This window comes from Rattus rattus, chromosome 7 (genome assembly GCF_011064425.1).
Source record: "Rattus rattus isolate New Zealand chromosome 7, Rrattus_CSIRO_v1, whole genome shotgun sequence".
NCBI lineage: Eukaryota > Metazoa > Chordata > Mammalia > Rodentia > Muridae > Rattus > Rattus rattus.
Genome location: NC_046160.1, coordinates 12592987 through 12604991, shown reverse-complemented (window position 1 = coordinate 12604991; position 12005 = coordinate 12592987). Strand labels below are relative to the sequence as shown.

Below are 12005 nucleotides of genomic sequence, written 5' to 3'. Positions count from 1 at the left end.
ATGCCCTTCAACAGAGGAATGGATACAGAAAATGTGGTACATCTACACAATGGAATATTACTCCTCTATCAAAAACAATGACTTTGGGGTTGGGGATTTAGCTCAGTGGTAGAGCGCTTGCCTAGCAAGCACAAGGCCCTGGGTTCGGTCCCCAGCTCCGGAAAAAAAAAAACAAAAAAAAAAAACAATGACTTTATGAAATTCACAGGCAAATGGATGGAACTGGAAAATATCATCCTGAGTGAGGTAACCCAATCACAGAAAAACACACATGGTATGCACTCATTGATAAGTGGCTATTAGCCCAAATGCTCAAATTACCCTAGATGCACAGAACACATGAAACTCAAGAAGGATGACCAAATGTGAATGTGTCACTCCTTCTTTAAAAGGGGAACAAGAATACCCTTGGCAGGGAATAGGGAGGCAAAGTTTAGAACAGAGGCAGAAGGAACACCCATTCAGAGCCTGCCCCACATGTGGCCCATACATATACAGCCACCAAACTAGATAAGATGGACGAAGCAAAGAAGTGCAGGCCGACAGGAACCAGATGTAGATCTCTCCTGAGAGACACAGCCAGAATACAGCAAATACATAGGCGTAATGCCAGCAGCAAACCACTGAACTGAGAACGGGACCCCATTGAAGGAATCAGAGAAAGGACTGGAAGAGCTTGAAGGGCTCAAGACCCCCATATGAACAACAATGCCAACCAACCAGAGCTTCCAGGGACAAGCCACTACCTAAAGACTATACATGGACTGACCCTGGACTCTGACCTCATAGGTAGCAATGAATATCCTAGTAAGATCACCAGTGGAAGGGGAAGCCCTTGGTCCTGCCAAGACTGAACCCCAGTGAACGTGATTGTTAGGGAGAGGGCGGTAATGGGGGAAGGATGGGGAGGGGAACAAGCATATAGAAGGGGAGGGGAAGGGTTAAGGGGATGTTTGCCTGGAAACCGGGAAAGGTAATAACAATTGAAATGTAAATAAGAAATACTCAAGTTAATAAAGATGGAGGAAAAAAACAAAAGAACAACAGAAAGTTCCATTTTAGCCCTGACTCTGGTCTGAGATGGGGCTCACTTTGTAGATCAGGCCAGCCTTGATCTCAGAGATCCACCTACATCCACCTCCAGAGAGCTAGAATTTTTCTCATTCATAAGGCACTGCTAGCTGCGAGCTTCTGTTAGGACTAGAAAGTCAATCTGAAAAGTGGTGATCAAAGCACCTGGAGGGTTTCACTCCCTCCTCAGACCACAGCTCTTACATTAACTTTTTAAAAGACAGGATCTTACTACGGCTGGGACTGGCCTTCAATCCCAGCCCCTGCCGCCGCTGGTGCAGAGCGCTGTTTTTGCACGTGGGTGTGTGTCACCACACCCAGTTATGCCATTACTTTTTAGTCTCACATCAGTTCAAGAAATGCATTACATTTCACTTCTTTTGTGTGCACATGTGGGAGGGGCACAGTGCAGATCCACAGGCCAAACCGCTCAGTAGGAAGGCATTGGGCAAATGCATAAGCCAGGCCCAGAACCCACAACCGTAAAACAACGGAAGAGGCTTTACTAAGTCACCCTAGACATAAGGCTGTGGTCTCCCCTCCCCCAGTAATACACACACGATAATAGTAAGTAAATAAAAATTAAGTCTTAATTGTGAAAGAATGCATTTTAAAAGAACGTAGTTTAACTAGAGGCTTTGCTAAGTCTTAGAACAGAAGACACATTTTTAAACACTCATACCAGATGTACAAGTACGGAAGGACTAATGCAGGGCATTCTTACACCCCTGAGTAATGTAAGACATGACTTAAAGTTCACTGCTCTAATTTGAGCAGACATGCTCCCTAATCTATGAAATGGGGATAATACCCACATTAAAATGGTCACAGGCAAGGTGGCAGACGCCTGTCCCAGAACTACAAAGGTGGAGGTGAGAAGGATCAAGAGTTCAAGGTCATCCTCAGCTACTTATAATTTGAGGCCAGTGTGGGCTACATGAGAGCCTGTCTGAAAAAAAAAACAAGTTACAGACTTAGTCATGAATGCAAATGTGCTATTATAAGTGATGACTGTAAGCTATACATCAACTACACTGAGAGCCAGGACTACAGAGACCTTGTCTCGGAAAAAAAATGAAAATGCCTTAAAAGAAATGTAGTTAGGGATCACTTAATTTGTGTAATTATTTCCTTTTTTTTTTTTTTTTTTTTCCCTCGGAGCTGGGGACCGAACCCAGGGCCTTGCGCTTGCGCGCTTGCTAGGCAAGCGCTCTACCACTGAGCTAAATCCCCAACCCCTGTGTAATTATTTCTATACTGTATGTCCCATGTGTGACTTTCTAGTGAAAGATCTCTGACTTCACTGATAATGTCATTTTAAATTCTGTGGACAAATTTAAACTATATCCCAGAAAATGCAAGACAAAAGGCTTTTTGCGGGTATTGAAACTTCTGACATTTCTGACAACTTTGAAAAGGATTTTAAATTTTCATAGGCTTAATTAAGTGTTCCCACAGGCGTATGTATGTGTGCTCCCACAGGCGTATGTATTTGTGTTATGCCTGTGAGTGCTTTGCTTGCATATGTGTGTGCTTCACATGCATGCCTGGTGTCTGTGCAGGTCAGACAAGGGCATCAGATCCCTGCAACTGGAGCGGAGTGATTGTGAGCTATCATATGGGTACTAAGAACCAAATCTGGGTTCTCTGCAAGAGCAACAAGTGCTCTCAACTACTGAGTCATCTCTTTTGCCCTTAAAATACACTTTAAAAGAAAAAAGAAAGAAAATTTAAACTGACAGTGTGTTTTAAGACATAAGATTGAACAAATTCAGAATAACTTTTATATACACCCCTTCCTTCCTTTTCTTCTTCTCTAGTGTCCGCAGTGTGTACATGTGTAGGCATACGTGACTAGGAATGCCCATGAAGATCTGGGGACAATGTGCAGGAGCTGGCAAACTTGATCGCCAAGCTTGGTTCTCTGAGCTCTGCAAACTGTGGTGCACACCTGCATGCACAAGTGCACTCAAGCACATATGCATGAACACGTGTATATACACACATGTATACATGCACAGAAGCACACACGTAAGCATGCATACACACACATAGGCACACACCCACAAACACAAGCCCATATACATATAACTTTTAAAAAGAGATTCTCAAATTCATCTTACAGCTTAGAAATACCTAATTTAGAGTAACCTATGAGGACCTAGGGAGATGACTCATCAATAAAAAGTCCAATGCCAAGCCAGATACCCTGTGTTCAAATCCCTAGAAACTATTTGGTCACACTCTCGAAAACTGTGCTGACCTCAGAGCACACATACTATGGCATAGCATAAATAAATGTTATATAAAATAGGTTTTTAAAATAGTAACATCATAGTAACTAAGTGCCCATAATTCTAAACTTTTAAGTCACTTTCAATGAGGCATGAAGATTGGGCTCATGGCCACATTTGGCTATACATTAGGAGGCCATCTCAAAAACTGAAAACACTTTCCCTCCTTTTACTGTTTTCTCCCATGCACCTCCAACCTCATTGGAAATTTAACAAGATTAAATTCATGAGGAATTTCACCTGCCCGTTGTTTCTGTCTGCCTCTCAGGAACCAGGATCCAAGACTGCCCTATGTTAGTTACATAGTAACGATCTAGGCATCACTGAACTGTTTTCGTCACAGTTACTATCCTATCTGTGGTTTTGTTAACTGCGTATCTAACTGCACAAACCAGCCGTCACACTAGGAAACACAGTTTATTCTGTCTGAGGAAGCAATTTATATATACCATTAAATTCTAATGAAAATTAAGTTTTTGTTTTTATTTACTCCAAGGTATCTTTTATTTTTCTAAAATATCAAGTGTTGAAGGAACCAAACCACCTACTTTACATGGGGGAAAACTGTAACTGAATTATCCCAATCAGGCAATTCATAGCCAGAGAAGAGCCTGGTTGACCACAACAATGGGCCTCTCAGATCTGACTGCAGGCAGTAGAACTGACTAAGGGCCCCAGCTGCTGCACTCTGAAACCCACCGCTGTGTTTGTGCAGTGGCCATGCCTGTAACCAGCTCCCCCTAGTCAATCACCGGGCAGGGTAAGCATACTAAGGCCGACTCTGTTCCTCAGAGAGGCAGCATTCCTGGGACAGTCAACTTTCACTCAAAGACTTCCTGAGGCCTGGGCAAATTCTCCTTAGCACTGAAGGGCAATGACACTTTTTTGTTTGTTTGTTTGTTTTGCCTGTTGTTCTATGTGAGGGTGCCACAGCCTGTGGTCCTGGAGTTACAAACGGTTGTGAGCTGCCGTGGATGTGCAGTGATCCTTCAGATTGTCTACCTGCTGGATTAGCCTCACTTGGAAGGCAGAAGCACAAAGACTATGAGCGGAAGGTCGGCCCACGAATTAAGCCAACTTGGGCTACAGAATAAGACCTCACAAAAACAAAGCAGACGCAGTGACTGACATAGGTCAATAATCCCTGAACTTGGGACATTAAGGCAGGTGGATCAGAAGTTCAAAACCAGCCTCAGCTACATAGTAAGTTTAAGCCCCGCCTAGGCTACTTGAAACCATGAACAGATGGACAGATGGATAGATGGGTAGATGTTTAAAACTTTACTTGTTAGCAATGAATATCCTAGTAAGAGCACCAGTGGAAGGGGAAGCCCTGGGTCCATAAGACTGAACCCCAGTGAACTAGACAGTTGGGGGAGGGCGGCAATAGGGGGAGGGTGGGGAGGGGAACACCCATAAGGAAGGGGAGGGGGGAGGGGGATGTTTGCCCGGAAACCGGGAAAGGGAATAACACTCGAAATGTATATAAGAAATATTCAAGTTAATAATAAAAAAAAAAACTTTACTTGTCAAAAACACTACTACTAGACAAGTAAATTTGTAAACTATAGGCTAGAAGAAAATACATGTACCCAGCGTGATAGTAAACACTTCAGATGTAGAAACTCAGGAGGCAGAACTATGATGATCACAAGCTACGTGAGGCCTTACCTAAAAAAATAAAATAAAATCATAAAATAACTTATCAAAAGAACAGTTATCCAGAATATGTAAGGCATCTAATAATTCAGTACTAAAAAGAAAAAGTAATTTAATGTTTTATGGGAAAGAAGAGTTGAGCAGACACTGTCCAAAGGAATATACAGGAATGACTAATAAGAACAAGAAAGCAGGAGGCCAGCAAGGCCACTCAGAGGGGTAGGTGTCTACTGCCACTACCAAACCTGATCATTTCAGTCTGATCCTGAAAACCCACACAGTGGAAGACGAGAATCAATGCCTATGTTTTCTCTGTGTGTCTGTCTCCACCCATTCTCCCCTCCACACACACTCAAAAGAGAATATAAAAGGTTGATCAACATAATTATCTACCAGGGGATACAAGAGGCAGGTAAAGTAAGACAGCACTTCACACCACTGAAACTGAAGACTGGTAATGTCAAACAGTATCCTGGAGACCTCTAAACGGCGCGACCGTCCTGGGGAAAGGCCTAGCAGTTTCCTTCTCATAAACAGATTTCTAACCTGTAAGTAATGGTTCTTGGTATTTGTGTACAAATAAAAGGTTTTATAAACAGACGCCCATAAGAACCATGGAAGCTGAGTGTGAACCCCAACATTTAGGAGGACAAAAGCAGGGGCATCAGGAGTTCAGGGCCAGCCCTTTTACATGAGACACTGTCTCAAGAAGAAGACCATTGGAGCCTAATGGTGCACCCGCCACCATGCCAGCGGCTGATCTGAGGGATCCAATGGCAGAATGAAAGAACGGTCTTGCAAGTTGTCTTGTGACCTCCACATCCGTGCACGCATGTGCATACACGCACAAGTACATAAGTACAATTTTTAAATGTATGAAAGGACATTTATGGCAGATTATTATATTTATTTATTTGACAATGGCTCCATATGTAAGGCATCAGATATCCATCCACCAGGATAAACAAGCTGTGACACAGTCACATGATGGAAAAAAGGACTGAATTCTTAGAGGATACTCTCAAGTGCTTCACTAAAAATATACACACTACTTGAATCTATTTACATGATATTCCAGAACAGATAAGATTAACCTATGTGGGGCGGTGAAAGGTTACAACAGTGGCTACCTCTGCAAAGAGAGAGGGCATGAAGGTAACGGTCTGCTCCTCAGTAGAGACTTCGATAGTGGACATTCACTAAGCACTAGAACTAGCATCTGTGTTCCACTGCATATAAATCTACTAAAACAAAAGGAACTGTTAAGAAGGCTACTGGTTTCTAGTTCCTGGCGCAGGCTGAGGATTCAGTAATAAAGTGTGCTTATACCTGCAACTATAAGACTCATCAGGGCACCACTGAAGTCCCAGGTGCACGGGAGGGGGGAGGGGCGGGGCAGCCAGAGGACCCAGCTTAAAGAGATGGACGGATGGACGGATGGACGGATGGGCGGATGGACAGATGGGCGGGCGGGCGGATGGGCGGATGGACAGATGGGCGGGCGGGCGGATGGGCGGATGGACGGATGGGCGGGCGGGCGGGCGGGCACCCTATCTTTAAAGAAATCAGATAAGCTGGACGGAGCAGCTCATACTTGTTAGCTCGTCACTGGAGGGGGAGGGGCCAAGACACGACCATTGCCACAAGTCTGGCGCCAGCCTGGGCTTCATGGTGTTTTCCAGACTGCATAGTGAGAGACGTCTCAAAACAAAGCAGCAGTTAATGGGAGGGACGAGTGGATAGGCATGTGATAAAGCACACAGTAGGACAGCAGTAGAGTCTAAGATGATGGCTAATTGGTATTCACGGACAGCCAGTCACACTAAGCTGCATACATCTGAGTTGTAAGATTTGACCCAAGCTAGCACTACACACCCATGACAGACACCATGAGCACATTCAGGATAAGTGGACATAAGAGCCTCCTTTTGGTTTTGTTGTCGCTCTTTCACCGTGTAGCTAAGAGTGACCTTAACTCCTGGTCTTCTGCCCTCACTTCTCATGTGCTGTGAGGACAGGCCTGTCGCACAGTAACCTAGAAGTCTGTTTTTATAATAGCCAATGGTGTGTGTCAGTTTGTACTCCCTACAGTTTAATGAAAGTTTATAGAACATGCTGGTTTTAGTTTGGCTCTCAAGTTATTTAGCAGGTTGGCCATATTGCATCTACATCAGTAACCTACATCCCATTTACTCCATTATACAGCTGCATCACAATCCAGTCACTCACTTCCCCGCTGGTTCCTGATAGACTAGCAAACATTTAGATTGCTGTGTGGAGCTGAATGGACCTGCCACAGTATTCACACATATGTTTCCTTTGTCAATAATGGGGACTAACGCAGGTCTCATGCACACTGGGTGTGCACTCTAATCTACTAGTAAGCAACATCCCCTGTCCTTTTATCACTTTTTATTTTTGAGACAAGTTCTTACAGAAATTGTCCAAGCTGGCCTTGAATGTTTAAGTTTCCTGCATTAGTCTCCTGAGTAGGTGGGATAACAGGTCTGCACCATCAAACCTGACTCACACAGAAGTCTTTCTATAGATACACTTCATCTATTCTATCTCAGACCTCCAGATTGGCTGCATCAGGTCTCAAAACTGGACTGCCAACTGGAGAAATAGGCCTAGACAATCCAAAAGGCCTTTAAATTCAACATGTTCCAAACCATTTCATTACGTCACCTGTCTCTCCATCCCAAAGTTCCTTAATATCCTCCAGTCCCACAATGAAGTGCTAGGTCTGAAAGTTCTGCCTTTTCAACATTGCTCCCAGAGCACCCATCCTAACCCTCTAAATTTGTGTACCTCCTCTCAGACGGAGCCTTCCCGCTTCTCTCCCTCACCTCCTCTCAGCGGAGCCTGCCCGCTTCTCTCCCTCACCTCCTCTCAGACGGAGCCTTCCCGCTTCTCTCCCTCACCTCCTCTCAGACGGAGCCTTCCCGCTTCTCTCCCTCACCTCCTCTCAGACGGAGCCTTCCCGCTTCTCCCTCACCTCCTCTCAGACGGAGCCTTCCCGCTTCTCTCCGTCACCTCCTCTCCCGCTTCTCTCCCTCACCTCCTCTCAGACGGAGCCTTCCCGCTTCTCTCCGTCACCTCCTCTCAGCGGAGCCTTCCCGCTTCTCTCCCTCACCTCCTCTCAGCGGAGCCTTCCCGCTTCTCTCCCTCACCTCCTCTCAGCGGAGCCTTCCCGCTTCTCTCCCTCACCTCCTCTCAGACGGAGCCTGCCCGCTTCTCTCCCCCACCTCCTCTCAGACGGAGCCTTCCCGCTTCTCTCCCTTATCTTAGGCCTCATTCTTCCCCTTCCTTGACCTAAGTGAGTTTTCTAAACTTCAAACCAAGTGTTACTTTCCTATTTAGAACACCTCATTGACCAGGGTAGTTAAGCCAAGACAGCTAAGCTGCAAGTTCAAGACTAGTCTGGGCTGTAGAATGAGACTGTCTAAAAACAAAAGCCCTGGCTTAAGAACAAGCCCTCTCTTCAGACATACCCACTACCACATCCACTTGGTCTTTTTAATATGTCATTTATCCTTAGTACCAAGGGCAATACTTGTTTGTGGGATGTGATAAATGTAGAGGGAAGACACTGTGGGGCCTAATAAATACATTCAGACCTCTCTAGAAAGATTTTGATACGAAATCAAATAGGAAGGTCAGGGTAAAGCCGTCTTAAAAATTCCATGCTAAAACACCCAACTTTAACTTAAAGGCCATCAACAATTTTGAACAAATGTATAACACGTTCAAAAGTACTTTATAACTTCTGAAATATGTAAAGGCAAGTGGACTGGGGCTAAGGAACTCAACTGAGAGGCTACCACAGTAACCTTGGAAAGGAAACTCCAAGCAGTTAGAAGAGTAGAGTACAAGAGCATGTTAGAGGTTGATAAGCGTAAGGTTTTGCTTGAAGGCAGGCAGCAGTACACAGACCGGAGTCCTAGGCTTCAGTTTTGGACCAGTCAAATACAAGTTTAAAGCCATTAACCAAGAAGTTAAAAACTGGTGGTGGGGGTCAGTTTTATTATGAGTATCCCCTTACACACTTGGCAACATTTCCAAATAACTTTATCCACTGGCAAATAAAAGTAACATATAATGGCTAGAAATTCAAAATCCCAAACCAAAAGGAGGAGGAAAGAGTTGAAGATTTACTAAGTTACAATGTTGCTTTAGAAGCTTTAAAAAATGTAGCAACATTTCTAAATAATTTACTTTTAACCTCTGGCAAACTCAAAGTAACAGACAAAGACACTTGTTCAAAATGAGTCCTAACAGGTGTCAGGTACAGCACTGGTGTAGAAGTCCCATAGGGTAGCTAACATGAATATGGACAAGTAAATTAGGATAGGACACTAGGAAGAAACAATGGAGCACTATCCAACGCAACCCTGAGCGTCTGAGAAGAATCTCTGAGGTTGAGTAGTAGTAAGCCAGATCAAATGAGCAGACTGTCCAAAAAGCTTCAGCTAAGAAAACACACTGGTGGACATTATACAAGCAGTTTAAAGTCTGAAGATTTCAGGATAAGGACACACCCACACAAAATGTCCAAGGACGCATCTTCATGAAAGGTCCAACACACATACAATATTCAAGTTTTAAGCTACAAGAGCATATTCTGAATATGAGAAATATATTCAGCCTTGTCTTGGGTGTCCTAAGAGCATTGCAGGTGGGAATGTAAATGAGGAGAACCTCATGCATTAGGGACCCTGTAAACTCCCTCTTCATCTCACTTCTGCAGGGACGTCTCTGCTTCAAGCGGAAAGCCAGCCAACCGGGAAGCTATAGAACACAAGCCACACTATGGTGAACTGGGGACAAAACCCTTTCCACAGAAGGCAGTCACTCACAACTCCAGCAGTTTTCTGATGGTGAAAATGTATGGCAAGTCCATCTCTAATTCAAGAAAAAAATAGGGGCTGGGGATTTAGCTCAGTGGTAGAGCGCTTGCCTAGCAAGCACAAGGTCCTGGGTTCGGTCCCCAGCTCCGGAAAAAAAAAAGAAAAAAGAAAAAAAATAAGAGCTCAGATTGTATGTGACATTTCTCATCTTAAGATACTGGCAACTGATTACATAAAATGAAAAACAAAACAAACGAACAAAAAGACCCAGAATGCCAGCCACACAAAATAGGTCTCTTCGAGGGCCACCCATGAGGCAGGTCACAGTAGTCTGCCAACTTCTACAATGCTCTTCCACCACTCCAAAGGATCCTCAAGTGGTATTGTGGAGGTCTCCTTAGAATAGGAGCTACCTGCTTTTAAGCCGAATATCTCAAACTGGTAATGTTCTGTGAGAGCTTTTGTACATATAAATCAATTTTTCTGTCTCATCTTGTCCTGTCAAGATACCAAACTTCTAGCGTCATGAGGCATACTTCTCCAATTCTACAAACTAAGCAGGCAAGTGTGCAGGTAAAGCCAAGGAAAAAATGGACTGAAGCCTCATGGGATCTCTAATGAACAAAGTATGCACAACGAGGTGGTCTCTTTGATTTCCTTAGAAAACCTAGAGATTTGTAAGACATTTGAGGATAAAAACCAGTAACCCAAGTCTGAAATATAAAAGCAAAATCTCCCAAAAAAGCAAACAGTTTTCCACCTTAAGATACCAAGAGGGGAAGGGGAGAACAGGGCAAAGGAGAAACTAAAAGGTGCTGGCCTCTGAGGAGTATGAAAACACTTTCTGGTTATAGAAAAGCTCTGCATGGTACAGCAAACACTCAATACTCAGTAGTAACAAAACTGTATTTTAGCAAAGAGAGCATGAAAATCATCTGAGCAACAAGAAATCGAGATTAAAACTCCTGGAAGAGTAAAACAATCTCTACAGGTAAGGCAAATAAAAACAAAAACCAATCTGGTTTTAAAATCCATTCAAACACACCTGTTTCAGATGTCTTGGTACAAGCGTTGCTTTAGAAGCTTTCGAAATGTATCAACAGTCACGGATAACTTTAACTACTGGCAAACAGAAATTCAAAATGCCAAACCAGACAGTTGCTTTAGAAGCTTTTAAAATGTAGCAAATACTTTCCAAATAATTTACTTCAACCTCTGGCAAACTCAAAGACACAAAGACTAAAGATGCAAAACACCAAACCAAACGAGGTTCGAAGATTCTCAGCCACTTCAAAAGAACCAATCTGAATACAGTGGCATGTGCATCACTCCTGTAATGGGAGGGGGGAGGGTGTCAAGAGAACGGGGAGTTATGACTGAGGACGAGCAAAACCAAGCAGGCCATGTTCTTGCTGGCAGGCAACCTCGCAATTACTTAGGCAAGCACTGTGGCCAGGGCACTTGAGAGTAGCCAGTAGAGAGTAGCCAGTGAGAGCCCTGGACTCCTAAAACGAGAGACTGACCGCAGCTCGGTAAGATCGAGAAGGTAGGCAATGGCCTTCTTTGACCTCCACGGAAAACCGAGGCTCCTCCAACCCTCGCCTCCGCGCTTGGATGATCCAGACCAATCCTCCCCGACTGTGTGCGGCCTTCCCACGCACCCCGGGCGAGTGTCAACTGCTGGAGCAGCGGACGCGGGGAACCTCACAGCCTGAGCAGACCTCCCCGAGACCCGAGACCGGGAAGAAAGACGGCGGTGGCGCCCCGCCTCCCCGCCCTCACCGGGCCCCGCGCGGACTGCGGCCGGGAAGCGGGTTCCGCGCCCCTACCTTTTTCAGCGCAGGCACCAGCAGCCCCCGCCACTTGGGCGCGTTCTCCTCGCTGAAAAACTCGTAGGGCAGCTGCTGCGCCTGCATGGTGCCTGCGGGGCGCCTCGGGACGGACGGAGGGGCGGCGGCTCGCGGCGCGGAGAAGGGCCGCAGCCCGCGCACAGCCCGGCCCCCTCGGGGCGCCGCGCGGCCCGGCTAGCGCTGGCGAGGAGTCTGGGGGCGAGGCCCGCGGCGGGCACCCACCGGACGCGCGCGCCGCTCGTCGAGAGCCAACGCAGCCCGGCGGTGGCGGCGGCGGCATC

The 12005-nt window shown here is 45.4% G+C and overlaps 1 protein-coding gene across 1 annotated transcript in view; it reads right to left on the bottom strand.

Moving 5' to 3' along the window:
- Window positions 1–11796, bottom strand: part of Sos1 (SOS Ras/Rac guanine nucleotide exchange factor 1) — a 76048-nt gene extending 64252 nt beyond the window's left edge. The window contains exon 1 of the mRNA XM_032908829.1: window positions 11704–11796. Within this exon, the coding sequence (XP_032764720.1) occupies window positions 11704–11790 (87 nt within the window). The 5' untranslated portion in view covers window positions 11791–11796. The remainder of the gene's footprint in view (window positions 1–11703) is intronic.
- Between the last annotated feature and the right edge of the window lie 209 nt (window positions 11797–12005).